Source organism: Monosiga brevicollis, genomic scaffold (assembly GCF_000002865.3).
Source record: "Monosiga brevicollis MX1 MONBRscaffold_21 genomic scaffold, whole genome shotgun sequence".
NCBI lineage: Eukaryota > Choanoflagellata > Craspedida > Salpingoecidae > Monosiga > Monosiga brevicollis.
The window spans coordinates 24,272-51,750 of record NW_001865058.1 but is presented as its reverse complement, the minus strand read 5'-3'; the positions used below and the strand labels follow the sequence as shown (position 1 = coordinate 51,750).

The following is a 27,479-nucleotide window of genomic DNA, read 5'->3' as shown; positions in this document are numbered from 1 at the left end:
CCCGCACTCTCCAACCCATGCTTGATTTTCTTCCCAAAAGTAACCCCATGCCTCCACGGCAATGATGCCCAAGCACCCCCTCCCGTTCCCCCAACCACAACTCCAGATCCAGCCGCCAGCACCCCTCGCCCCGAACAACCCGACTGCCGTTTTTCTTCTTTTTTTTTTTCCCACTGACCGACCCTTTTGACCACTGGAACAAAAGGCAATAAAAAGGCTTGAAGTGCGCTCTCTCTCTCTCTCTCTCTTTCTCTTACCACTGCGCTACCGTTTGTAACTGCTGGTTGTTGGAGGCAGCCAGCACGCACGCGCTTGCGTGTGTGTGTCTCTTCTCTCTTCTCTCTTCTCTCTTCTCTCTTCTCTCTTCTCTCTCTCTCTCTCTTCTCTCTTCTTCTCTCTTCTCTCTCTTCTCTCTCTTCTCTCTCTTCTCTCTCTTCTCTCTCTTCTCTCTCTTCTCTCCTCTTCTCTCTTCTCTCTTCTCTCTTCTTCTCTCTCTTCTCTCTTCTTCTCTCTTCTCTCCTCTCTCTCTCGTGCAGGCACCTGCAGATTGCTGTGTAACTAATATTTGAAAACCCATGACGATTTGTTCCCTCTCTAATCTTCGACTTATTTTTGACTGAATTTTTAAAGCATTTTCGGCGCAGGGCCTCGAACGGGGCGTGAATGCTGGGCTATATCGGGCTCAATGGGGCTCAATGTTTTCGGTTGGCTTTCAGGACGGTTGCATCGAGTGTCAACTCAACATGTATATCCTTTCCGAGCCTCACTCGGCGCTGCTCACCACCACAAACAGCTCCTAGACAAAAACAACGGCCATGTATAAAACGCGGTGTGCTCGTCGTTCAGCGCCCCACAGTACTTTTGGCTGAATGAATCAAAGAGCTTCAGCTCACACTAACATAACCTAGCAACTGGAGAAAAGTCATGTTGTCTAGTGGGCTGGGCGGCTGCTACTCCCAGGAAGAAGAGAGAAAATGTGCAAATTCCGTAGCTGCGTGTGCTCTTTGGATCGATTGGAAGAGTTTGGGAGAAAACGCGGCGCGGGAGGCTGCGCCAGCGAGCGGGGAGTGTGGCAAAAGGCACCGAGAACAAGGTTCAAAGTTTGGCTTAAAACTGCCGAGCCTGGCGCACAATTAGGTTGTACGCCGATTGGTTGTGCAGGGTTCCATTGGTTCCGTCAAGCATGTAGAAGAAGCGATGGCCGGGAATGCGAAAGGTGACCACGCTGTTGGCGACGGCCGTGGTTTGTCGAGTCGTCATCAACAACTCGCTGACCGGCATCTGCTCGGGAGGCGGCACAGTCATGGTGTCATTGAGGAGAGACAGCCATCAAAGGCCTCACCAGTCAAAAGCCAAGCGCTGAGCAGATGGAACAGAGGGGGGGGAGGGAGGGGAGCAAAGTTGGGTGACGGCGTACCTCAAAGCTACGGCGACCCCAGTAATTGTACGTTTGGATTCGCAGTTGGCCCTGGCCCGTCGTGTAGAGCCTGCTCACATAGCTGCGGCCCATCAAACATCAGGAATGAGTTGGCAGCAGCCCATCAGTGGCTCCCTGTGTAGGTAGAGGGCTCACCGGCGTGGGACGTAGATGCCAAGGCCAAGGAACATGACGGCCATCATCAGGCTTGCAAACGTCCACCCAAACCTTGTGGAGGAGCTGGCCTTGCCGTCCTAAACAGTCGGCAGATGGGCGTGTCAAATAGGTTCAGCAGTGGAGTCATGGGGGTCCCAGGTAGGATTTGCGGAGCGCCAAGATGTGTGCGTCTGCCTCAGCGCATGGGACCTACCAACGCCCCTTCCTCCCGCATCTGGGGAGCAAGTGTTGCTTTTGAAAGAAGGAAAGAGGGATGCATGCAGATCAATCAAAGCGGTCAAGGCATGAGTCGCACGAACGAGGCAGGTGATGAGCTTCGACAAGGCATGTTTGCATGACCAAAGCCTTGTGCAGTGAGGTCACAGAAAAGAGACCCCCCAAAATATAGGCGACGTCAAGGGCGAGCCCAGTTGCCAGAATCACCCAACAGCAACTCACCAGCTGAGATCCAGAGTGTGACTTGGGAAAAGGCAGCAGCTTTCATGAGCCGGATAAAGCCCGTACGCTCGCAGCTAAAAACGAGGACATCCCCAGCCGACGAGTGGGTCGCCGCGCCCCCCGCCGCGGCGGCAGAGGGCTTGGCTGCATGACTGGTGGAACCCGAACGCGCGGGCTTGGTGCTGGAAGAGGCAGGCCCCTTTCCGGGAGCCGGGCGCAGCGAAGGCTGGCGCGCCCAAGTTTGCCGGGTCGAGGAGAAACAGCGCCGCGAGGCCACCCCCAAGTTTGACGCTAGAGGGCTGCGCATCCAGCTGCCAGCAGGGGTCATCACACTCCTTCGAAATGAGCCCATCACCCCCTTCATGGCCTGCACTGCCGCCGCCATCTTGCCATGCACACGTCCCCTGATCTTCCAAAGGGCATCAAGACCAGAGAGCGGTGCCTGTGATGCCCGTGCCCTGTCTCCTTGCGGGTCAAGGCTGCAGAAATTATAAATTTTTATTAAAAAAACTGGAAATTTTGATCTTAAAATTAAATTAAATTAAAGTTTTACATGTCATCATCGTGGCAGCCATCACAAGATGCATCGGATGTTGTCAAACAAAAGTTTGAAAATTTAATTTGGTCGAGCGTCATAAAACTTTAAGTTTTACATGACATTTGTGCATGATCAAGTCTTTTTTAAAAAACAGCATTTAAAACTTTACATCCGATTTGAATTTCTTGCAGGTGCTTCGGATCGATCGCGTGCAAATGAACAGGTGTGTTGTCCGCCTGCGTCTTGCCTGTGATGCTCGGTGACAAGGAGAGATTGTCGTCGCAGTTTCTGATGATCCGGGGGAAACGATGACGCGGCATGCGGGCATCGCCTGGTGCCAGCGCTCACTGTGGGGAGGCCTTTCATGGGGGGTTTTGCTCTTGGTGCTGCTCAACGTCTCGATCAACGCGCGCTCGATCTCAACGTCCTGGCGCAACCGTGTAGCCGAGTCGAGAATGCGTGCCCGAGCAGAGACTTGGAGACATTGCTCACGGGATGAGATGGCCGTCCCGTTTCGCCGCAATCTTCACTACACCTACATTGACATTTGCGTGCCCCCGGGAGCCAATAGCACCGCGTTCGGGTCGTGGCATGTCTTCAAGGCCGGTGGTAGCACGGCGAGCCAGATGATCACCCGGGCCTGCGACTGCATCAACGGTACCCTCCTGGAGAGCTTTCGATATCGGAGTCTAGAAGAAATGGAAGAAAGACTTGGGCACCATCCCGTGGAGTTCTTTGCCGCGATTCGAGATCCCGTGGCGCGATTTTTATCGGCGTATGGTGAAGCCTTTCGCAGAGGTGTGTATGTGTCTATGTACGTGGATGTGTCTGTGTTTGTGTATGTATGTGCTCGTGTTTGAACACGTACGCTCGATCACTCGCACACTTGCCCTGGCTGCCTATGTGCCTCGTCGCTCTGGTCCCGTTCAAGGAACCTGGAAGCTTGCAGTCACTGACCGCTGAACATTTGCCTGTTGGTCTCCCGTGTTTCCCATATCGGTCATTTATCGGTCATGATCGGTATTGTATAGGGTCGTTCACCAAGATCCGAAGCGTACGGAGGCTTTTGGCCAAGGGAGAGACCCCACGGAACAAGATTGTTCTGTTGGAGAAGATTCTAGACCTGTTCTCAACGGCCGAGCAACTCGCGGCGGTGAACGATCACTTTCTTCCAACCGTTGAGTTTCTGTCATTTGCACAGCCACGGCAGCCACCGCCTCCTTCGTTGCGCTTTGCGCTCGACTTGACCAAGCCCAATGCCACCCTGAAGCTGTGGGACTTTCTCTCGGCGCGGTATGACCTGAATCGTTCGGGCACGTGTGCGACGCCAAGTCCGGCCGAGTTGCACGACCGGCATCGCGACGAGAGCTATTTGACGGCATGTTATCCCAGTGATCGCGGCGCGTGCATCGCTGAAGAGTTTCAGAAGTTTGCGCCACTCTTTATTATCCGGGTCGCCGAGCTACCGGAGCGGCTCGTCGGGCGCATTCGGACCATCTACGCCAAAGATGAGAGCTGTTACCAAGAAAGCGAGCTGATTGCTCGGAGTCTTGTCTAGACCACATTGCCACCTTTCGACGGGCGCCTCTTGTCACCCAGGGTTTCATAACCGCACACCTGAGCCCTGGCCTTTGAGATCTGCCCTCGATGATCGCGCCGCGCTTATCTGGCTCTCTGTTGCTCAGTGTCAGCAAGATGGCATCAACAGAAATCTGATTAATTGACATGCATAGGAGATTATGAATCGCATGTTTTTCCATCGTCCTAAACATCGGTGCCAGCGTGCACGCCTTTTCATGCCACCATAATTAATTGGGTACACTGTCCGAGGCTCAACCCTTGTACGACGAGTCCCAGCCGGGCGACGAGCGGTGCTGGCATGCACTGCATTCGCATGCATGCTTGCATCAGTCGCGCCGTTGAATTGATACGCGCGGAACATGTGTTCACTTCATACGTTCTGTTATGCTAATTATAAAAGTTTTACATGAACAGTAACATGGATGTAAAGAGCGATTGACTGTAACATGCAAAATGAAGTTTTAATTTAAATTTAAATTTAAAATTTAAAATTTAAAATTTTCTTTTCCCAGCGCTGGTCGCAGCTCAGGACCCACGAGGCAGTCGGCACAGGGAACTCGTGCGAGGGTGGCGTGCACGGCAGTGGATGCCGCGGACGTTGTTGTTGGATGGGGCTGCCAAGCGTGAGAGCCGATGATGGCAGATTGTTTTTCGGTCAAGACGTTGTTTATGTGGCTTTTGAGATTGAGATTGAGGGGCGTGTCCCAGCAAGCGTGGCAACCTTGGCCTTGAAGGGCGGGGTAGTCCTGAAGCGAGTGGTAGCCGCTGACCGGTCAGATGACGACGCGCAACTCGCTGCTGGCGGTGTTTCTCTTTGGGGTCGTGGTGCTGTTGCTGATGCAGTTTTGGCTTGAACCACGCCCAGTGTCTCCTTCTCGCGATCGTCTCTTCGAGCCCAGGATGCGTGCCCGGGCGAGCATTTGGCGCCGCTGCACGCAAGAAGAGGTGTCCCTTCCCTTTGCTCGCAAGCTCAAGTTTGCCTACGTTGATATTTGCATGCCGCCGGGGGCCAATAGCACCGCTTTCGGGTCGTGGCATGTCTTCAAGGCCGGTGGTAGCACGGCGAGCCAGATGATCACCCGGGCCTGCGACTGCATCAACGGTACCATCGTGGAGAACTTTCGATATCGGAATCAGGGAGAGATGGAAGAAAGACTTGGGCACCATCCCATGGAGTTTTTTGCCGCGATTCGAGATCCCGTGGCGCGATTTTTATCGGCGTATGGTGAAGCCTTTCGCAGAGGTAAGTACCAGTCTTGGTGGTCGTGACCTTGTGCCAGAAGATGTTTTTCGCCTCACGTGCTGGTCTTCATATCTTGTGACTCTGGCGGCTGGGCTCGAATATAATAGGCTCATTGACCAAGTATGACGATGTGACGGCATTGCTGGCCGAGCAGAGTGTCAAGCCGGACAAGTTTACTCTGTTGGAGAAGATTCTAGACCTGTTCTCAACGGCCGAGCAACTCGCGGCTGTGAACGATCACTTTCTTCCAACCGTTGAGTTTCTGTCATATGCACAGCCACGGCAGCCACCGCCTCCTTCGTTGCGCTTTGCGCTCGACTTGACCAAGCCCAATGCCACCCTGAAGCTGTGGGACTTTCTCTCGGCGCGGTATGACCTGAATCGTTCGGGCACGTGTGCGACGCCAAGTCCGGCCGAGTTGCACGACCGGCACCGCGACGAGAGCTATTTGACGGCATGTCATCCCAGTGATCGCGGCGCGTGCATTGCTGAAGAGTTTCACAAGTTTGCGCCACTCTTTATCATCCGGGCCGATGAGCTACCGGAGCGGCTCGTCGGGCGCATTCGGACCATCTACGCCAAGGATGAGAGCTGTTACCAAGAAAGCGAGCTGATGGCGCTTCACATGCCGTAGCTTTGCGTCGCCCCATCTGCGGCATGCGTGTTTTGCTTTTGAGTGAGTTGAAGTTTTTTTCATCGTGTGTCTTCCATCAGGCATTTCGCTCGAATCTGGTCGGTTGGACCTGAGGCGCTTGCGAGGATATGCCTGGGGCTGCGCATCATCACCATCATCATCATCATCATCATCATCGTCATCATCATCATCATCATCATCATTATTACCATCCATGTATTTGTATGCCGGGGCAGTGGTGCGTGCTACCATTCCACGTCGGATCTGGCCAGAAAATCAGCGAGCGTTTGCTCAAGCAGACGATGGCAACCTTTCCACACGAGCACGCCGCAGATCGACTGCCATAAATTGAGGCTCCATTTTCATCTCCATCTCGCTCTCCAGCCCCGTCTCTGCCCTCTTGCCATCACCATCTATCTCCATCCCCTGTCCCAGACTCTATCCCTGTCTCCATCCCTATCCTCATCTCTCTCTGTCTCACTCTCACTCCTATGGAAATTCCAGCGGTCTTTTCCCTCTTATCTTCATCATTCATTTTCTTCTCTTTCTTCTTTCTAACCCATTCATCATCATCATCATCTGTCTCTCTGCCTCTCTGTGTGTCTGTGTGTCTGTGTCTCTGTACCTCTGTGTCTCTGTGTCTCTGTGGCTCTGTGTCTCTGTGTCTATGTCTCTGTGTCTCTATGTCTCTATGTCTCTATGTCTCCGTCTCTATGTCTGTCTCTATGTCTCTATGTCTCTGCCTCTATGTCTTTGTCTCCATGTCTCCATGTCTCTGTGTCTCTGTTTCTGTCTCTGTCTCTATGTCTCATCTCTGTCTCTGTCTGCACATACAGACACACACACACAGACACACCAAGAGCCGCTTTATTTTCTTTCAAAGTTTTTTACTTTTTCCTATTTTTATTAAATTTTTTTATTATTTTTTTATGAATTCAAACGGCAGCGAGCGTCGGTCTGGTCGTTCAGGTGACTGACTGACTGACTTGGCTGGCTGGCTGGCTGGCTGGCCCGGGTGTTTGAAGAAGGAAGGGGAGGGCGCATAGGGGTGCTGGTGAGGGGGCGGTTAGCGGGCTTGGCGGGGGAGGGGGTAAGGAGGTCGTTTTATAGCCTTTGTGCCATTTGCAATGGCCGGGACAGTTGACGTCAATGCCATGGCGGCTGCCCTCTCGGCACAGCAGCAAGTGCGTCAGGATCCGCTCGTCGCAGCCGCTGCTGCAGCGGCTGCACATGTGGGCAACGGGTTGTCTGTTGCTTCTGATGAAGCTGCTTCCACGGCGGCGGCGGTGGATACCTCGACCTCCATCGTCCCCGCTACCGTTTGCGAGCACATCGCCCCTGCGACCGACGCCAGTCATGCGGGTGCCATGAACATGACGTCGTCCACACATCCCTCAGGCATGGCCCCTGTACTCAAGGATCAACCTTCCCAGGATGGGGCTGCAATGGCCATGGATACAACCATGGATGCCTCAGACGGTGCCATCCACGACACCACCACAACGACGACCACCACCACCACCAATTCGGGTTCTCCGGCCGATAACCACACCAATCCGCAGATTGCTGCTGGCTTCGATGGTCACCCACCTGCCGTGACCGCCGCCGATGGCCCTGTCCACACAACCGCCATGGATGTAGACGGCGCCAGCCAACAAACGGGCGATTCTGCTCCTTTGAATCCCGCGCCCACAGAGCTCATTCAGAGCTCTCCCGCTGCCGTCAAAGCAGAACCGACCGCCGTTTCCCCAGCTCGTGCCCCACCCGCTTTGGATAACACCACACCGGCCCCAATCAAGACCGAGACCGAAGATGTCGCTGGCGGTGGCACCAGCCATCAAGACAACGTGGCCGAGTCAGCGCCTTTTGTCATCGAGACCCCACCCCCCGTCACCCTCGATCTCTCCCCAGAACAAGTGGAAGAACGTTGTCGACTACACAAACAATTCCTCGATCTGGCTGGCTCCACAACTGAGGCAAACTGCTTTCCCGGCGTTAACGTCTGGGCGCTCATGCAGACCTATCGCCCCTGGCCCAGCCATGTCTGTTCTTGTATTTCCCCCTTTCTCTCACGCCGGCCCTCTGCACACCATCTCTTTCGACTCTCACCACCACACCAACACATTTGCTCCTGCCGTTTGTTCGTCGCACCCTTTGCTCAGATGAAGCGCCGCCGCAAAAGCAACAAAAAGTCTACGGCCGATAATGCTGTCGTTCTTTTTTACGGACCCGAGGACGAAGAGTACGTTCCATCTGGGCCTTGACGCTCACACCCACGCTCGCCTAACCCAAACCCACTCACGCGACTCACGCACGCACTCGCGTTGGAAACAACATCGTCAAACCCTTTAGAAAGTCACTGCCCTTCCCGTCCATTTTACCTCTCCTTCCATACCATCTCTCTGACATGTGCCGGTCCTGGGAGATCGACGACGAATTTTGCACCGCCGTTGAACAGGCCTACAGCGTCAATTGTCACCCTTGTCCTGTACGTCACTTGCTTGACCAACACATGCGCCGCTTCATTTCGCGTCCTCACCAACCCATTGGCCTTGGTCCTCTTCTTGGTACAGTTTTGCTGCCTCTCCTTTACCGACCGCAATCGCGTTCGCGAACACGTCCACAGCAAGCATGGTACATCCAACAACCCTGCCCTGCCGGTGCACCACCAGATCACACACACACACACACACACTGCTAGACTTGACCGCCGCCCCTTTACCTCACAACCTGTTCCAAACTGTTGGATCTTGCGCTTCTTGCCAGCGGGCCATTCAGCAGATGAGACCGATCTGGATCTTGCTTACCTGCGGTTTCGACATCATGCCCGCCTCACCTTGGATGAGGCCGTGCGCGGCCATTTCATCTCCCCGCTGAGCCAAGACATGGGCCTTGCCCCGTTTGCCCCGCAACAGGCTGAGCGCCTTCGCATTCTTCTTGACCGTCGCCGCATCACCCTCTCCCCTGAAGCAACACAGCGCCTTCACGACGTCTTTGACGAGGAAATTCGTCAACGCGATCAAAATACCGACCAGCACGTGGGCCGACGCATGCTCCGCTCAGATCTGGCCAAAGCCTCTCGTACGTTTTTTTTTTTTTTTGAAGTTGTGTACCCTTTTAGTCTATCGTACCTGAGTCGCACGTGTCTAGCTTATCGCCGGGTCTGATGATATTGGTAACTGCAGCTACCATGACCGACACCCCCGCCAACACGCTGCATAAACAGAAGAGCAAGAACAAGTGGATGACGCCCGTGGCCCGCCGCAAGGTCGTTGTGGACAGCCAAGGGGATGTCCGAGAAGAAAACAGCGTCTATTCGCTCGCTGAGATTAGGTTCGTAAGCACACCCTTCTTTCTGTTCGCAAGCATACGCTGTGCTTCTCCAGTTTGGGTGTTCCACGTTGCTGAAAAGATGGAAATGGGACCTTCTGGCAGCATTCCCATTCCACTTGACGCCGAGTATTGGTGTCTGACCGTGGATGCTCGTTATTGGCTTGAACGTTTGGTTTCTTTCCCTTACATTCCACTAGGGTTGGCGCCAATTACCAGGTGCCAGACACCTCCTACCCCAAGACCGATCCGCAACAGATTCCGCCCCTCAACGATGAAGCCCAGCTGGTTTTTAGCCCACTGGAGGCCAGCGTCGAGAACAGTGAATCTGTGCAGTACTTTTTAAAGTTTGCCAACACTTTGGGCTTTCGCTCTGCCCGTGCGTACGACGTGGAGGTATGTGCTGTTGACGCGTTTTTCCGGTGATGGCGCACGCATGTCAACTTGGGTTTTGACACGTGCTCAAAAGCTGGCACGGCGCCCACCCTCGTTTGCTATAGTATGCCCATCACCTTTTGCATGCAGCACAAGCCAACAAGGGCAAGAAAAAGTCCACCAGCATGTTGTCTCTCATGGAAGAGCTGCTTGATGACAAAACCCATCGCAAGCGGCCCATTCTTCGTGGTACGTGCTTGCTTTGTATCATGTCCGAGCACCAGCCGGGACTTCAATTGCACAGGCCCGGGTTGCATCTTTGACCACGTCGGCCTTGGTTTTCTTGTATTCCAGACTATCACTATCAGCAGCCGGATGACTGGACCAAAGCTGACCGGGACATGTTCATCAAGGGTTTGTCCGTTGAGCCTTGGATATGACTGGGCTTGTCTCGATGGTCGGCCCGCTCACGCCATTGACAAATGGGTCGCGAAAACCTTTTGTAGCATACCGTGAATACGGCAAGCAGTTTCGTTTGATTGCTGCACTCTTGCCCAGCAAGACGTATACAGATGTGATTGAGTACTTTTTCAACTTTTTCAAGCGCACACCCGAGTACCGTACCATCAAGCAGGAGCTGCGAGAGCGCGAACTGGAGGAGGATCGGCGCGCGCAGCAAGATGGTGCGGTCACGGCCTGCGATCACTGTCAGCGACATCTCACAGCTCGCTGGCGTGAGGGTCCAGGCCAGGAGGATTGGTGTGATAGTTGCTACCTGTATCACGGCGAGTACGTTACCGGGCCTTTTCCCCAGCTCCTTTGGTGCTTGAGCTCCGCCCGCCTCATTGCATGCGGTTTCGTTTTGGTCCTTGGCTGGTAGGTTTGGCCAGCTACCATACCTTTGTGATGACTATCGCGCTACCTCAACGCTCGATTGGCTGTCCTGGAACAAGACGCCTGGTACGTTTTCAACTGTTTGAGCGCTTCTGCATGTTTTTTTCTTTTCGCCTGTTCGTGCCTGGGTGTGGCGGCGCATCAGAGTCACACACGGGAATCGCTTTAGCTCAATTAAAGGCAATGAGAGCCAATCCGCCGTTTTTTGGATCCGCCAGCAAGGGTGGGGCCAAGAATACCGTTGGAATCGGCAGCAGCAACAGCAGCAGCAGTCGATCGCGCAAGCGTCCTTCGTCCTCTGGCGGCGGCGACAAGAACGCCAAGCGAAGTGCCAACGACAAGGGGGAGAAACGCAGCGTTTATGCTTGTGACGACTGCCCTGCTGTGTTTGACTCGGCACCCAAGCTCAACGGCCATCGTCGTATTCATCGTCGCATTCCCTCACCCAATTCGGCGGCGGCCAAATCCAAGAGCAAATCCAAAAACAAGAGCGGCAGCAAGAGCAAGAGCAAAAGCGGATCCGGCACTCAAAGCACCGCAGCCGCCACAAACAATGCTGGTAAGAGCAAGAGCAAGAGCAAAAGCAGCGGTGGCGGCGGCGGCGGCGGCAGCAGCGGCAACAACAGCAAAAGTACCACCGGGGGCAACAAGAGCAAGAGCAGCCGGAGCAGTGCCAGCAAGAACAAGAGCACAGCAGCAACCGAGTCAGCTGACACGGCCTTGGATAAAGTCTCAACGACAATGGACGTTGCTGCAGCCACCGCAGCAAGTGGGGCGTCACAGGAACCTGAAACCACCCTGCCAACCGAGCTTCAAGAGGCCGTGGCCACAGCACGGCAGGAGCAGCAAACGATTCCCGTGGCCGATACTCCACGGGTGGCGTCGCCCGAGCTGGGAAAGCCGCGGCCTTCCGAATCCATGTTTTTGGCCAGCGCCCCGTCATCGAGCACCCATCCAGCAATGCAAGATGTATCAGCGCCAGCAACTGGCTCGCCATTGATCGCGGCAGCGCCCACGGCCAGCGAAGAGGCGACGGCAACCCAACCAATGGCGTGATCCAAGAGGTTTTGAGTTTTGGACCATCGTCATTGAGACATTTTGCATTGATTTGGTTTGTGCATGGCCTTCTAATCGAGAAATGAGACGTGGTTCACGATGATGTCTGGGTGACGTGAATTTTTTCCATCCACTGTTGAGATGAAGAAGCGGGTGGGGCGGGAATGGGGATTGCTACTGAGGTAGGCAGCATATGTACGATGGTGTGTGTGCACTAAGGTTGAAGAATGGCCTTTTCGCATCAATGACAGAAGGAATCGGGGCAGGAATGGGCAATTGCGGTCGAGGTCTAGAGAAAGCAGTGGGAGCGGCCAGGCAGTCTATCGTCGTGACCGACGATGGTTCTAGGTCCGAAAAAGGGCAATGCGCTCGTGCGCATTGATCCCAGTGTCACCAAGACACTGTGGGCGTGGCGCGGCTTGTCAGGGGCGGAGAGAGAGGGAGAGAGAGAGCGAGAAAAAAAAAAAAAGAACAAAAGGGGGACAAGAAAGCTAGCAGGCCCCGACGCGATCGCGCGGGATCAGACGCAGTTCCGAGCCGTGTTTGAGAAACACATTGCCTGCATTGAGAAACACCGTCCAAAGTGCAGGCCGAAAACCAGCATCGTGGACATGCGAGGAAGAGCAAGAATGTATGAGCGGACGGATAGACGAATCGACCTGATATTTGGATGAGCAAGGGTCGTGCGCGCAAAGTGCCAGGTACGTACCGGCGGTCTGCGAGGGGTTAATGCCAATGCCATCGTTGGTAATGATGGCAGAGGTTTCAGGGGGCACGCGGAACTAAATGCACCATTGACGTGTCGAGGCGGCCAATGAGCAGGCCAGTTGTGACGAGCGCATGAGTCGAGGGGTTGGGGCGAAAAACAAAACAAAACACAGACGCACCTCCTCAGCAACATAGCGAAGCACGTGAGTAAAGGGAGTGTCCTCGGGCACCTTCAGCCTGGCACAAGCAGGGGAATGATCAGGAAGTGAGGAGGAAATGACAAGGGCCGACTCGAGTGCACGCTCGCGAGACATGTGCCGATTCAAGGGCATTTTGTCCAGCGCATCGCTTCCCAGGCTCGCTCAACTCACACTTTGAAGGGCAGCTTGGGATCAGAAGTCAGGGTAATCTTGAAGCTCACCGTCGGCTTGGCCCTATCGCATGCACGACAACGCGAGCCACGAGCGGCAACTGGTGAGGTGATCGCGAGGCAGGCATCTCATGGCCACGAGCCATTTGCAAGAGGTGCTTCCTGTTCTGAGCAACATCTCAACCGAGCCGAGGTGGCGTCGATGTAAACGACAACGCTCCCCCTCTACTCTTATGAACAACAGCCCTGCCCGCGATGCCGTCGCTGCCGTTGTTGCGCCGTCGCCGGCGCTGCCGTTGTTGCTCCTTACATGATGAACTGTCGATAAAAAAAAAATTAAAAGCGCGCGAAGCAAGGCAGAGAGGGAGAGAGATTGTGATTGTGAGTGAGAGAACAATCAGGTGGGGGTTTAATCATTCAGAGAGAACCGAAAGCGGTTGTGTCCGATGTTAACCTTTTACAAGCTTATATAAGAGAGATTGCGATTGTGGCACATGGATTCAGAGATACGATAACAGTATCGATGGCCAGCAGAGATAGCGACAGCAAAGTCAACACCAACATTGTAACAAACCCTCTTTAAACTAAACCCAAAACCCAGTCTCCTCCCAGACTCAACCTCTAGTCTCCGCGCAGACTAGAAACACGAGTGTGTGTGTGTGAGTGTGTGTGTGTGTGTGTGAGCGAGCGAGCGAATTGGCAGCCGGTGGGAATGGCGACCAAGATGATGGCGGCCGCGGCTTGTTCCGGGGTGCGGGGTGTGGTGATGGGTGTGGGGCGTCGGGTGTCGGTGTCGGGGTTGATGGTGCGGGCCGTGGCGGCTCGGTGTCACATGAGTGTGGGTGCGAAGCGGGGGGGTGCCGTGTTTCCCGCCGTCCCTTCGGGCGTCTCGTTTCAGCTCACGGGCATGCAGCAGACTGACGACGACATTAGCCTCGAGCGCATGAAGGTAACCGCCTCCTCTTTCATCATCCCTGTGGCTTTTTTCCCATGGATGCCCCTACCTCGCGCTTGATCACCGACATGATGATGCGCATGTGCTTGTTGCCGGCACCGTTGCGGCAACAACGGCAACAACGGCACATCTCACATCGCCCAGCGAATCAATGCCGACCGTCGCGTTGAAACTCGTTTCGCACTGTCTTGTTGGCTCACGGTGGCCATCAATGTTCCATTGCAACGTGCTGTGGGTCGCATAGATTCCCGACTTTTTTCACCTCAGTTTGGCAGAGATTGAAAGTCACGCAGCCCAGCTACTGCGTACGTCGTCTTCGCCATTGACCGTTTCCTTTCCCGCCTTGCTCCCCTCTCGGCCAGGCACCTCTTTTTCCTTTTACTTTCTTCCAGTTTTCAACCTTGCCCCTTCACCTGTTTTTCCTCATGGAAGCATTCTCTATCAAGAATCACATCTTGGCCAGGCCACGTCTTCTCACTTTTTCTCTATTGTATTTTTTTTCTCAGCCTTTTGCACTCAGTACCAAGAGCCACCTGCCGGTGCCCTTGTGCTGGAAACCCGAAACTACATGACCCTGGGCGGCTCAAACAACGTTTACCATGGTTCTCGCAAAGTAGCCCTTCGCGTAGGTTGACATGCAGGCCACCTTCTCCCAGAAGCCCACCAACCTCGTTGATCCCGTCTCATTTTCATCGATTCGGCGCTCGCAGTGCAAGGTGGCACAGCTCGGTCTCGAGCCGCCGGCCGCTGCAATCCTCAAGGAGATTGCTGATAATCGCTACAATGCCAACAAGGATGAGCTGCGTCTAGTGTCCAGCCGTTATCCTTCACGCGAAATGAACCGCCACCATGTCCAAGAGGTGCTCAAGCTCCTCATGCTGGAATCCATGGTAAGTCTGGCAACTGAAACTCTGGATGGCCCCGATAAACGACGGCATCCCATGCATGCACGTCCCATAATTGTACCTCACTCGTGACTTGCCCCGTGCCCTGCGACAGAAACTCGCACAATCGACCGCAGAAGCCTCGTCTTCTGCTGCCGCTTCTGCTTGAATGTTGACCCTTCTTTCTTCTGTAGACGTGTGCCCCTACTCAAAAACCCCTGTCGTGCCAACGAGTTGAGAGCTTATCTGGCTCGTGCCCGCAGGCAATTCATCCCCAAGACATGATACTGTTACCCTTTCATTCCTTTCACAATCAATGTGTCATGACTTCAACATCATTGTGCCAAAGGGTTTTCAGTCATTTTCAAGGGAATGTGGATTGCTTGGTAAAACACAGCTTGCGTTTTGGCTGCTTGGCAGCTCACATCAGTCACCTCACAAACATGACCTTGTGCCGGTCTGAAACCTCATTCTAAAATCCCCACTTTTTGAGGGTATCAGAAAACCAAGAATTGGTCTTGACATTGGCCGGTTGCGGCTCTCGTGCACGCATCGTGTTGCTACGCTGCATACGCGCCTGTGGCGGCACTGGCCCTTGGCGCGCCGTCATGGCCCGCGGACGCTGCCCACCATGGGTGGCTGCGGCTGGGCTTGAGCCAGCAACTTGCGTCGGTGGCCGACGCAAGGTGCCATTGCGCGCTCGGTTGAGCGTGGCTGGCGCGCTCCCAGCCGCAGGGCGAGCCTGGCGGGGTGTCGTCATGGTTCGCGCACGACTCGGTGTGCCGTCGGCATCCACTGCCGCTCGAAGCGTCGCAGGCTTGGGTGGCTTTGGCGGCGGCTTTTCAAAAAATGATGGGTGGGTGGGAAGTGACAACCCGTCCGTAGAACTCTCATTGAGACCTGTGATCACACATGTCGACGCACCCACTCTCGTGAGTAGGTTGACAAACAAGTGCGACAGAACCGCTCCGATTTTTCATTGCAAGGGAGAGGAAAATACAAGCCAAAGCCAAAAGCCAAAGCCAGAACCATCACGCGACAAGCAAGAAGCGCAATCGTTCATACCACCAGCGCCTTCAAGCACAAGGACCGGATCTGTCGAGCTCGAGTCGTTCAAGCCGCCACCAATTTCAAGCATGCCCTCGACGGGATCCGTCGAAGATTCCCCGTCTGCAAAGTATTCGAGAACGGCGATCAGGAGGCATTAAAACTTCGTAACTGACCAACATGTTCAAACAGCTCTCAGAGAACCGCGGGCATAAGGAGTCAAGGCAAGAAAACAAAATCAAAAAAAAAAAAAAAAAAAAAAAGAAGAAGAAAAACCAAACAGAAAAAAAAAAAAAAATAAAAAAAATAAAAATTCGCCATCTTACCAAAGTGATCGTTTAACATGATGGCTCGACTTCCAAACCCGCCCACCGGATCAGTCGATGATTCGCCATCTGTGGTGGTGATGATGCAACCGACACAAATGAGGGTGGCTACCAGGCTGCCAAACTCATCCTCACTCGCCTTTGGTCACGTTAATAAAAATAAAAACAAACAACACACCATCAAAATGATTGTTGAGCGTAAGAGTACGGCGACCGCCACCAGTGTTCCCACCACCAGCTCCAGACATGACACTCAGCTGACGACGTAGCTCCTAAGAAGAACATTCACACAAATCAAGTAAGCTTTGCCTAATCTAGTGCCTACAACTTCTTTCATCTCCGTTGCGCGGGACCAACCAAATTCTCATTCTCTAGCTGCATGGCATTCTCATCAGCTGCGGCTGCATCCTGCAGGGCACGGTCCAACTGCGTCTGCAACGTGCGCAGTTGCTGCTGATAAAATAAAATGTCGGATGGAGACGAGCTGCGTGGGCGTGGTTCTGGAGGGGGACCAGCCCCGTTGTTGATGGCCAGAAGGTTGGCCAGCTGCTGCTCGAGCTGGCGGGACTTTTCCACTTGCCGCGCATTATCTGCTTCAAGTGTGGCGATGCGTGCTGCGTATACCGTGCTAGGTCCACCAACGGATGAGTGACGTCTTCTGCCAGGACCAGCTGTGGCGGCGGGGTCGTTAAGCATGGCTGCATGCTGCTCTTCCAATGCTTGGAGCTCTTCTTTCACTTCATCCCGCTCAGCAGATGCAGCAGCGGCAGATGCACGCAATTGAGCATTGATGGCTTCGAGCTCGTGATACTCGGCCCGCACCTTGGCCAACTCAGCCTCAAGGCGCGTCGACTTGTCAATCGAGGTACCCCGTTGCCGCGAAAAGGTCTGAGAGGGGGCGTCGCCTGACACAGTCGGCTCGCGCCGAGATCGTTGCAATGTTTGCGCGCGCGCCACTCGTTGTCCCACAACGCGCTCTCGCGCCAGCGTGGCCTCTGCACCGGCCGCCGCAGAGAGGCGCGCCCGTTCTGTCTCCTGTTCACTGGCCTGTGCTTCTGCCAAGGCCTCGGCTTTGTCGCGCGCAGCCTCTTGCTCTTGTGCCTGTCGAGCACGATCCAAGCTTTCACGAGCTGCTTGTTCACGTGCGTGCTGTTCAGCAGCCAATCGCGCAGCCTCCTCTTCGGCGGCCTTCTGTTTCGCAGCCTCCTCTTCAGCAGCCACTCGTGCAGCTTCTTCTTCAACAGCCACTCGCGCAGCCTCCTCCTCCTCAGCGGCTTTCTGCTTTGCAGCTTCCTCTTCGGCGGCTATCTGCTTTGCAGATTCCTCTTCGGCAGCCACTCGTGCAGCTTCTTCTTCAGCAGCCACTCGCGCAGCCTCCTCTTCGGCGGCTTTCTGCTTTGCAGCTTCCTCTTCGGCGGCTTTCTGCTTTGCAAGTTCCTCTTCGGCAGCCACTCGTGCAGCCTCCTCTTCGGCGGCTTTCTGCTTTGCAGCCTCCTCTTCGGCGGCTTTCTGCTTTGCAGCTTCCTCTTCAGCGGCCACTCGTCCAGCTTCCTCTTCGGCGGCTTTCTGCTTTGCAGCCTCCTCTTCGGCGGCTTTCTGCTTTGCAGCTTCCTCTTCAGCGGCCACTCGTGCAGCTTCCTCTTCGGCGGCTTTCTGCTTTGCAGCTTCCTCTTCGGCGGCTTTCTGCTTTGCAGCTTCCTCTTCGGCGGCTTTCTGCTTTGCAGCTTCCTCTTCGGCGGCTTTCTGCTTTGCAGCTTCCTCTTCAGCGGCTTTCTGCTTTGCAGCTTCCTCTTCGGCGGCTTTCTGCTTTGCAGCTTCCTCTTCGGCGGCTTTCTGTTTCGCAGCTTCCTCTTCAGCAGCCATTCGTGCAGCTTCCTCCTCGGCAGCCATTCGTGCAGCTTCCTCCTCGGCAGCTTGCTGCTTTGCAGCCTCCTCTTCAGCAGCCACTCGCGCAGCCTCCTCCTCGGCGGCTTTCTGCTTTGCAGCTTCCTCTTCAGCGGCCACTCGTGCAGCCTCCTTTTCGGCGGCTATACGTGCAGCGTCTTGCTCTTCTGTGGCGCCCTCAACGTTGACATTATCGGGTGCCCCTTCCTGGGCAGGAGAATGGGATTCCTTGGATGTGTCTGAAGGTATTTGGGCATCTTTGTCACTAGACGCCGTCAGTTTGGGACTTTGTGCTACAACATCAAAAAGAAAGTCAAGTGCGCGAGTCGTGTCAGTTTTGCTGGTAGGCAAGCTGTCGCACACATGTGAGTATGTATGTGTGCGCGCACGAGTCTACTGACCGGTAATAGCATCGACCCACTGTCGAGCGAGGTCATTTGTGGTGGCTTGCAGCTTCCATACACGATCAGGCGTTTCAATCTACAGGGGCGCGGCACAACAACAACAAAAAAAAAAGGTTGAGGGCTGTCTGAGCGGACGTCGCAGGAGGAAGCAAGAACGTGGCTGTAACCAACCTCAAAGAGGCTAGCGGCACGAATGGCAGTCACTTTGGTGGCGTTGTTGAGATCAATGTGGCCTGTCTCGCGCTATCCGTTGACACATCCGGAGTGAGCTGTTCTGCAAGCGCGTGTGCTGAGGTTGGCTCGATAGCACGCCAGTGTAGTACCTCGGATTCCGACTTGTGGTAAGAAAGAATGGGGCCCTTGAGAACAAACCAGCGTTTCTTGTAGGCCTATGGTGTGGGAGATTCATAAGCAGCCTCGAGGTCAAAGTGAGCCGAATTCAGGGCTGGGGCAGGGTGGCGCGCGACAATCAAGGTGCGGGCGCACCGTATTGCCTTGCCCCGCTTTGCTGAGCCAGCCTGATTTGAGCACGGCGTCGGAAGCAGTGGCCGGGGCCTTGGAATTGGTTGCGCCATCCTGGTTCGAGGCAGTGGCAGAGGGCGCATTCTCATGATTATTCTGAGCAGGGGCAGGGGCAGCGGTGTCCTTAGCTGGGCTGGAGGCGGGCTTGGCTTCCTCGTGGGCGGCCTTTGTCTTTTTGCAGTTCCGGCAGACGTTGGGTCTGGAGCGAGCAGCCTCAAACTTATCGCAGGCGTCACCACCACCAGCTGACGCGGTACCGCGTCGCGAACTCAGCGTGCCGCGGCGCGCCGATGCCGTACTGGCCGTCCGACTCCGGCTCCCGCCCTCGACGCTCGACATGATGACGACCGGCGCAAATTCACCGAGCGAGCGGCACAGACAAAGAAAGAGTCCCCGTCCACATAAGGCTCATCAACCTTTCCCCCCACAGCCGCCCCCGACGGTGAAAGAGCTCTGACGGCCACCGCTGTTTTCCGCGCGCAGTCGGTCGTGAGGTCGTGAGGTCGTCGTCGTCGTCGTCGTGCGCGGCACACACCTCTCACAGAGAGAGAGAGAGAGAGAGAGAGAGATGGAGCGAGATGGAGGAAAAATTCCAGAAAGAGGGTTGGAGGTACTGTTTTTGGTCAGAGATGGCGTGTGGTCGTTGAGGGTATGACCTTGTTAATTCAAGGGTGAGCAGAGATGGATAATGTTTGGAGGTGCGAGCATTAATGCAGCCACAGAAGTGAACTTTTTTCAGTCAGAGAGAGGAACAACTGGAATGACATTGAACGATAGTGCACTATAAATCACACTTTAAGTTACAAAACAAATAAATTTATTTAAGAGGGTTGATATCTAATTTAAACCAAGGGCGCGAGCGGTTCTTGCACCTCGAGCTGAAGGACGAGCTTCAAAGTGTGATCTAGATTACACTTTATATTTGTAAAAGTATAATACATGTTACACTTATCTGCATTTGTAAGGTGTCCGCTGTGCATTCAGGATTTGTCTGACAATTGAATTCGCAGGTGAAGCCTCTCTCTGCTACTGGTACCATGGTCACATGCCCTCTCTGATTTCTTGTTGTTTCGACCACGACCTCAAGCCTCCAATTGCTACATACCTCTGCCCACGCACACCTCTCCGCATCATCTCTCTAAAGTTGTTTTTGATTTTTCGTCGACATTTCTTGTGTGTGTGTGTGTGTGTGCTCATGACGGAGAAACGGCAGCCCGGTCGTTCAGTGGATCGTGTACTGCCAGCGTGCTGATTGCATTTGGCTTCTCCGCTCAGGCGTGGACTTGAGCTATCGAGTGACACTGTTGCATTTGAAAGGACGCACTTGAACGGTCGACCACCGCCGTACACGCACCTTTTTTTTTCTTTCTTGTTGACCGCCATCATGGCTCAAGGTTCGACCTTTGGCGCCTTCGGGTGCACACCGCCACGGGATTGCTGAGGGTGATTGTGTCGTCTGGGCTTGCTCTCATGTTTGCTCCATTACGGCATGGCCGTGGCCCTGCATCTGGCAGAAATCGGCTTTGTCTCCCTGCCCAACCAAATTCACCAGCGCGTGACCGAGGCGGGCTTTGACTTTTCCATCATGGCCGTTGGTCCGTCTTTGATCCCCCCCTACTTGCCCCACCTCTTCTCGCCCTTTTGCGCGCGCCCCGCTCACGCTTGCCAGCCATCTTGGCCAAGTGGCAAAGGGAAAAAAAAAACAAAAGACAAAATTAAAAGGGTGACCCAGGTTGTCTCTTACCGTCCCTGCCATGCCTGCTGGCTCGTCCTCCTCATTTCGTGCCCAGGTCAAACCGGCCTTGGCAAGTCCACCCTCATCAATTCCCTGTTCAACAGCGACATTTACATCCGCGAGGACTATCCGTCAGCCAGTGCGTGCATTGCTTTGGTGGTCTTGCCCACGGCTTCTCCACAACCGCGGGTCATCGGTTCAACTATCGGTGTCTTGCTGCCCCTCGCTCGCTCGCTCCCTTGCTCACACCGATTCGCGCCCTTGTTCAACCCCACTGTGCAGCTGAACGCCAGGCCCAAACAATGGACGTCAGCTCAGCCACCGTCATGCTCAATGAAGATGGCGTAGGTGACGCTCGTTTGCTTGGACTGGCTGCTTCCCTCATCAGCCCCTCACCCATGCACCCATGTCCTTGCAGGTGGAGGTGCGGCTCACTGTCATCGATACGCCTGGATTTGGGTCCGCCATCAACAACACGGGTTGCTGGGAAGCCATTGAGCAGTACATCACCCAGCAATTCGAGGCCTACGAGGCCGCTGAAAGCGCCCTCACCCGCACTGAAATTCCTGACACCCGCGTTCACTGCTGCCTCTACTTTATTTCCCCTTCCGTGCACGGGTGCGTCAAGCCGCGTGCCATGTTTTAACGCCAGCGGCACCGCTCGGGCCCACGTCCCTCGTCCCAGCATTCTAAAACAGCCAGCCTCACCCCTTTCTGCACACACCAACGCTTATTTCTGCATTCCAGCCTGCGGGCACTAGACATTCACGTCCTGCGCCGACTGCAGAACAAGGTCAACATCATTCCCGTCATCGCCAAGGCTGATACCCTGACCGATGAGGAATGCCACCTCTTAAAGAAGCGCGTGCGTATCCCCTGGCTTCAACCCCAGCGCCGTGAGCTCACGTGGTCGTGCGCCATTCTTTGCTTTTTGCTCACGAGAACTCCCCCCCCCCCCCCTCTTTGTCCTCCGCCTGCACTGGCCCGTAGGTCCTGCAAACCATCGAAGAAGAGAACATTTCCATTTACCGCTTTCCCGATGAGAGCCAAAATCCGCTCTTCGCCGATGACCCCACCATTCAGCAAGCCCGCTCTTGCCTTCCCTTTGCCATCTGTTCCAGCCAGCAGGTGGTGCGTTCCAACAACGGCCAATCTGTTCGTGGCCGCACCTACCCCTGGGGCACAGCTGAAGGTCCGTTGCCTGACTGTGCCAAACAATATCCACCTGCGTTCTGCTCGGATCGCTTTGTCCATTCATCTTGATCTCATACGAAACCTGCTCATGTCCCTTTAGTTGAGAATCCCGACCACTCCGAGTTTACCCTGCTCCGAGATCTTGTTCTTCGGTTCGTGTGCCGCGCCCGTCGCTCTCCGGATGTCTTCATTCGCTAGGCCTTTGCTCCCTTGCTTTGCCTCGCCTTGCCCTTGCCAGCGAATTGGTGCTCGCCGGTGATGGTCTATTCACGTTGCCAACGCTTGCTTTGATTTGCAGCACATACCTCCAAAATCTGATTGACACCACAAATGACAGTCACTATGAAAAGTTTCGCGCCGAACATCTCTCTGGCATTTCCTTTTCAGAGTCCATGAAGCGCTCCTCGCGGATGGTGCTTCAGAGCGAGAGCAACCCCCTCGACGCCATCAAGACTCACAAAGTGCGACGTTGCTTCTTGCGTTCTCTCGGGATTGAACACCTCCAATGGTTGCCAGCAATACTCACCACAACGCGTGCGATTGCCAATCTCATTGTTAGGCCAAGCACGAGCACAAGTTGGAGACCAAGTTTGCCGAGCTCTACAATTCGTTCCTGGAAAAAGTTGCCAAGCGTGAAGCTGCATTTGCCGAGTAAGTCGCACCCGACTCCAATGGCGACGTGCCCCAGTGCAAGGGCAATCATCGGTCCCAATTGCTGGCTCGTGTGTTTGCATACCCCGGCTTTCGCGTTTGTCATTTTCCTAATCATGGCCGCACCCCTAGCGAGGAAACCAAGCTCAAGCGGCAGAAAGAGGCCCTTGAGATGCGTCTGGCACAACGACGCGATGAGGTCGAGGAGAAGCGACGCGAACTAGAGCAGCAGCGCCAAGAGTTTACACAGCAGCAAGAAGCCAAGGGCACGCTCGCCAAGCGCCGAACCGGCTTTCGCCTCCATTAAGCCCCTGACTGTCTCATGATCTTGGCTTCTTTGTATGTCTTGTTTGCCTCTGTTATGTACATGATACGTATTGACGTGATTAGCATTCCGCATAAGAGTTTGTGTCCCTGTGGAAATCGTATAACTACCATCACGCTTTGCTTGCAACTCGAATGGTACCTCGAGACACAGCGCGGACACTTTATTTTTTTTTAGCGTGTAGCCAGCGAGCAGAGGCAACTTGAAAGGCAAATTCAGCCACGTCCTCACACTCTAACAAGCTGCGGCGCCGGAAAAAAAAGGCAGGAAGAAGAAGAAGAAAAAAAAAAAAAGCGATAGATTTTTTGTGCAAAAAAAAAATTGAGACAAACACCTCCCCCTCACCCTCAAAACCCCTGAACGGCACGCAAAGCTACATGACTGCAGCCTCTAAGCATCCTGACCAAAGTCACGGGTAAACTGATCAATACGCTCCAAATCCTCGTGATTCACTGTCGGCTTGGTGTGCGAGACGGCACGGCGCATGTCATGCTGCGTCAACAGGTCAGCAAACCAGGCGAACAAGTGAGCTTGATGAGTGGTAACCGAACATGGAAAAAAAAGGGCGCATCGCTTGACAAGGAGAGGCGACAAAGCGCACCATGTCTACTGGAGGCTCCAGTAGCTTGCTCGGTTCGACATCCATCCAGGTCATGCAGCGCTTGGAGGGATCTGGGTCGCCCGGGCTGCACGGTGACCACATGTCGTGAGCAATCTCTCCAGGCTTGCCGTGAACAGGTCCGGTCACCTAGAGTGGAGTCAGGCGCAGGTAAGAGTGACCAGAGAACCACACGATGGGAGGAGCCGCGGCACAATAGAAGAACAAAGAGCTTGCGGCAGCGTCGGGGCGCAAGCGTTGGTGCGGTGGTGAGTACCTGCTTGAAATGAGTTGCTTGTTGAACCTTGCGCACTGGTTCCATGATGGCTTCACGGACAACAATGCCAATGTCGGCACCCGAGTAGCCTTCGGTGCAGCCGGCCAGCTCGAGGTAGTCGGCATCAGTCAGGGTGCAGCGCGTGTCGCCAACATTAAGCTTGAACATGACGCGGCGCGCAGCAGTGTCGGGCAGAGGGATGTAGATACGCTTCTCAAAGCTATTGAAGCAAAGAATAGGTGAACAGAGGTCCGAGTCCGGGTGAACATCAGACAGCGCCGAGCCAGAGGAGCAAGAACGAACTCAACACCGACAACGAGAGGGGAAGCTACAACCAGAACGGGAGTCGACGTACCGACGGCGGATGGCCGAGTCCAAGGCCCAAGGCAAGTTTGTGGCACCGAGGACAAGAACATTGTCATTGCTATGACCCACGCCTTGCATCTGCACCAGGAATTCAGTTTTGATGCGGCGCGAGCTCTCGCTCTCGTTCTCAGAACGAGTTCCACACAACGAATCAACCTCATCAATGAAGATGATGCAGGGCGCGCGCTCACGCGCCATGTCAAAGAGTGTCTTGACCAATCTATTGCAGGATGCTTTTTAATGAGAGGACGACAGCGGGATGTGGGCACAAAGGGCTCGACAGCATGCACGGACCAAGCACGAACCGTTCGGATTGGCCCTGCCATTTGCTGACCAGGTCTGAGGAAGACACACTGATAAAGGTCGAGTTGTTGGCTTCTGTGGCCACGGCCTTGGCCAAGAAGGACTTGCCTGTGGACCATTGACCGGTGAGCGTGAAGTGGTGGGGCATGGAGGGGTGAGCCCCCACTGATATGCGTATATGCGTGGGGACATGCGAGCGCACCGGTTCCCGGAGGACCATAGAGAAGAATACCACGCCAGGGCTGGCGTTTGCCAGTAAAGAGGTGTGGAAGGCGCATGGGGAGAATGACGGCTTCCTGCAGGGCTTCCTTGGCGCCATCAAGACCAGCAACGTCAGACCACTTGATGTTGGGCTTTTCCACCACAACGGCCGACTCGAGAGCGGTTTGGAGCGCCTTTTTCTCCGGGTCTTCCTCCGAATCACCGTCTGAGCCACTCCCGCCTTCTACGACGGGCTTCTTCTGTGCAGCGCGGTGCGCAGGATGGGGAAAAGAACATTGAGAATTAAATAAAATGGCCAAGAAAGAGGAGGGGAGAAGGAAGGAAAAGGGATGATGGCTGCGGGAAGCTAGGGGGGACCAACTTTGTTCGCGCCAGAGAGCTTATCCTTGAGTTGTTCAGCTCGAGAAAGATATTCACCGCATTTGGCATTGATCATGTCCTTGGTTGTTTTGTTCTTCTCATCTACGCATGGGTAAAAAAAGTGAGCAGAGGTCGGATTGCTGAGACGGCTTGAGAGTCTGGGTGGAGCTTTGCGTTGTGGCGGATCAGACAGCGGCAAACCCACATTTGAGGCCCATGATGAGATACTGGACAGCAGATTCGTAACCATGCTTGGCCTCTTCAAATTTCTCCTGGCGGTCGAGTTCAGTAGCTTCCTTGGCGAGCTCGATGCCCTTGCGCACCATGTCGTTGGACATGGTCAACGGTTTGTTGGAACTGCGAGCGCTCTGCTGCGCATTAGCTGGCAATCTACAGCACTGTCCAAGAAGTACGCCACATAAAGCAAAGAGTGAGACAAGGAGCAGTCATCGACAGGCATCAAACGACGGCCTTTTGGAGCTCTGGGCACCCGAGTTGAGAAAGGATGGTTCTGGCTGTGACGAGCCCGCATCTGGGTCCGAGTCAATCATGCACACACACCTCTTTCCCAAAAGGGGTTTAAAAAAAAAAAGTGGCCCTCGGTCAACGGAGCAAGATGACCAGTGGTCTGAGCACCGTGATGCTATGCTGCGGAGAGCGCATCGAACGATGCGGTGAGCCGGTGAGCCGGTGAGAGCGTGAGCCGCGGTCCATCATCCCTGACGCCCTAGCTCAAGAGCAGTCGACGCGGTATCAAAATGCATCTACCTTGAATCCCGCACGTCTACAGTAGATTAAGGCCACTGAACCGACCCGATCCGGACGCGACGTCAAGCCGCAAAAAACGGAAATATGACCGCGCTGCCAAAAAAAAAAAAAAGGAAGATCAGTAACACAAAAGGAAATGCTGAAGGGGCGAGAGAGAGGGTTATGGGGTGTGTGTGTTGACAGAGAGGCGTCGAGTTGACGACCGACCACTAGAGGTAAATGCAAGCAGGAGCAGAGAGAGTGTTGGGACTGGGGTTGAGTTAAAGAGAGACAGGCAGGGCCTTTCCAGCTACGTGTGCCCCCGTCCCTGCGGTGCCTTTGTATTCAACTTTACAGAGTGAGCATGACAATTTGAAGAGTATGATGATTCAATTTCAGAGGGCACATGTTCACTTTGAGGATGTGCAAGGGGTTGCAAGCATCATGAAGTCGTCGCGGGTCATGGCACCCACCAATGGCACCCCCGAGCTCCGAGGCTGTGGCAGGGGTAGCCTGTCCAGCACGGCAAGCACGCCCCTAGCAGCCCGTTGCCGCCTTGAAGACGTGACGCATCCATCGCTCAACAAAAACAGATCAAAGAAGCGTTTCAATACACAAGCAGAAGAGCCCTGAATAACGTCCAACGTTACATGTGTGTGTGTGTGTGTGTGTGTGTGTGTGTGTGTGTCACTGACTTGAGGGCGGCGGGGGTGAACTCGAGCGATACGGCAACCACGTTGTTGCTTGGTGGCGAGGTGATGACGGCCGCAAAACTGTATGGACAATGGTTCAGTCGCGGCGCAGTTCCAGGTCTGTCTGTGCTGGAGCAGGTCCAGCCCGAGGGCCTGCAGGCTGAGTGCTCGTTGCGCTGGCCAAGCGCTGAGCCCGTAAGGCTTCCATGGCCCGGTTGGTCACCATCCAGGATGTCCCGGCTGAGAGCACGGCAGCCCCAACTGGGTTCACATTTCAAACAGATGCAAGGAAGACACAGACAGGCAGGCAGGCAGGCAGACAGACAGACAGACAGACAGACAGACAGACAGACAGACAGACAGACAGACAGACAGACAGACAGACAGACAGACAGATACGGACACAGACACAGACACAGACACGAACACAGACAGACACAGACACAGACACAGACACAGACACAGACACAGACACAGACACAGACACAGACACAGACACAGACACAGACACAGACACAGACACAGACACAGACACAGACACAGACACAGACAGACACAGACACGCACACACACAAAAACCCCCGAGATGAAGCGACAAGAAGAGGATGAGGGGTAGAACCGCGGGCCGAACACTCCAAAATGGTCCACAGGATCAATGGCGGCAAAGCCCACTCGCCCTAGCGTGCCACGTACCAGCTGTGACCAGAGGAACGTAGATGTGAAAGGTTGGGTCCGAGCGAGCATAACGCCTCGCAGCCAAGAATATGCCGCCGCCGCCCAGCACCAGCGCCCCGAGTCCATATTTTACCCCTGCGGGTACAAGGGATGCCACGAGCAAGAACGGAGATGCGCTGCAGCATGAGACTTTCAACCATCTCTTCTGGCTTCAGCACCCACACGGAGGCAGAGACACAGACACAGTCAGAGACACGGAGGCAGACACAGAGACAGAGCCAGAGCCAGAGACAGAGCCAGAGACAGAGCCAAAGAGACGAGCACAGGCAGTCAGCGCCAACCTTCCACTTGACAGCCACGCAGGGCCATCAGCTCCTCACGCTTCTCTGGATGCCGTCGCATCACCATTTCACTCAACGACGTCATGCCGGCGATGCAGCTGCTGGTTGCCCTCCTGCCCCACGAGTCGAGTCGCCAGTCAACTGACTGTATCAAATTACATCTGGATGTTAAATTTTTCATTTACAGTCAGACTGGTCATGATGGATCGA

At 54.6% G+C, this 27,479-nt stretch overlaps 7 protein-coding genes across 7 annotated transcripts; 4 read left to right on the top strand and 3 right to left on the bottom strand.

Moving 5' to 3' along the window:
* Positions 1–1,107: 1,107 nt before the first annotated feature.
* MONBRDRAFT_10360 (uncharacterized protein) lies at positions 1,108–2,417 on the bottom strand (the record flags this gene model as incomplete). Its single annotated transcript, XM_001748087.1, has 5 exons — positions 1,108–1,281; positions 1,418–1,499; positions 1,574–1,671; positions 1,788–1,825; positions 2,033–2,417. The coding sequence occupies 5 exons, from the start codon at positions 2,415–2,417 to the stop codon at positions 1,108–1,110; spliced, it is 777 nt and encodes a 258-aa protein (XP_001748139.1).
* A 461-nt stretch (positions 2,418–2,878) lies between these two features.
* Positions 2,879–4,128, top strand: MONBRDRAFT_10359 (uncharacterized protein; the record flags this gene model as incomplete). Its single annotated transcript, XM_001748171.1, has 2 exons — positions 2,879–3,368; positions 3,602–4,128. The coding sequence occupies 2 exons, from the start codon at positions 2,879–2,881 to the stop codon at positions 4,126–4,128; spliced, it is 1,017 nt and encodes a 338-aa protein (XP_001748223.1).
* Positions 4,129–4,668: 540 nt separating this feature from the next.
* On the top strand, positions 4,669–11,683 carry MONBRDRAFT_38153 (uncharacterized protein; the record flags this gene model as incomplete). The annotated part of the gene is made up of 11 exons (XM_001748170.1): positions 4,669–5,394; positions 5,502–6,024; positions 6,109–6,266; positions 7,169–8,270; positions 8,487–9,109; positions 9,214–9,361; positions 9,559–9,754; positions 9,859–9,982; positions 10,088–10,147; positions 10,240–10,416; positions 10,614–11,683. Exons 1-11 carry the CDS (start codon positions 4,929–4,931, stop codon positions 11,681–11,683), a joined length of 4,647 nt encoding a protein of 1,548 aa, XP_001748222.1. The 5' UTR covers positions 4,669–4,928.
* A 1,790-nt stretch (positions 11,684–13,473) lies between these two features.
* Positions 13,474–15,822, top strand: MONBRDRAFT_38152 (uncharacterized protein; the record flags this gene model as incomplete). The annotated part of the gene is made up of 3 exons (XM_001748169.1): positions 13,474–13,710; positions 14,373–14,606; positions 15,541–15,822. The coding sequence occupies 3 exons, from the start codon at positions 13,474–13,476 to the stop codon at positions 15,820–15,822; spliced, it is 753 nt and encodes a 250-aa protein (XP_001748221.1).
* Positions 15,823–16,306: 484 nt separating this feature from the next.
* On the bottom strand, positions 16,307–19,206 carry MONBRDRAFT_38151 (uncharacterized protein; the record flags this gene model as incomplete). Its single annotated transcript, XM_001748086.1, has 2 exons — positions 18,748–19,206; positions 16,307–18,064 (listed from the first exon to the last, which is right to left on the bottom strand). Exons 1-2 carry the CDS (start codon positions 19,120–19,122, stop codon positions 16,307–16,309), a joined length of 2,133 nt encoding a protein of 710 aa, XP_001748138.1. The 5' UTR covers positions 19,123–19,206.
* Positions 19,207–20,272: 1,066 nt separating this feature from the next.
* Positions 20,273–22,670, top strand: MONBRDRAFT_27671 (uncharacterized protein; the record flags this gene model as incomplete). The annotated part of the gene is made up of 10 exons (XM_001748168.1): positions 20,273–20,378; positions 20,574–20,657; positions 20,801–20,862; positions 20,937–21,136; positions 21,266–21,383; positions 21,509–21,710; positions 21,813–21,864; positions 22,011–22,173; positions 22,272–22,363; positions 22,496–22,670. The coding sequence occupies 10 exons, from the start codon at positions 20,273–20,275 to the stop codon at positions 22,668–22,670; spliced, it is 1,254 nt and encodes a 417-aa protein (XP_001748220.1).
* Positions 22,671–22,972: 302 nt separating this feature from the next.
* MONBRDRAFT_38150 (uncharacterized protein) lies at positions 22,973–25,698 on the bottom strand. The gene is made up of 10 exons (XM_001748085.1): positions 25,583–25,698; positions 25,376–25,462; positions 25,020–25,212; positions 24,816–24,916; positions 24,435–24,693; positions 24,235–24,340; positions 23,919–24,149; positions 23,564–23,783; positions 23,290–23,436; positions 22,973–23,180 (listed from the first exon to the last, which is right to left on the bottom strand). The coding sequence occupies exons 3-10, from the start codon at positions 25,150–25,152 to the stop codon at positions 23,079–23,081; spliced, it is 1,299 nt and encodes a 432-aa protein (XP_001748137.1). The 5' UTR covers positions 25,153–25,212; positions 25,376–25,462; positions 25,583–25,698; the 3' UTR covers positions 22,973–23,078.
* Between the last annotated feature and the right edge of the window lie 1,781 nt (positions 25,699–27,479).

Coding starts and splice junctions, on each gene's coding strand:
- MONBRDRAFT_38150 (XM_001748085.1), bottom strand. CDS start 25,152: ATGTCCAACGACATGGTGCGCAAGGGCATCGAGCTCGCCAAGGAAGCT. Junction 24,150..24,234: donor TGGCAGGGCCAATCCGAACG/GTTCGTGCTTGG, acceptor ATCCTGCAATAG/ATTGGTCAAGACACTCTTTG. Junction 23,437..23,563: donor AAGCAACTCATTTCAAGCAG/GTACTCACCACC, acceptor ACTCCACTCTAG/GTGACCGGACCTGTTCACGG.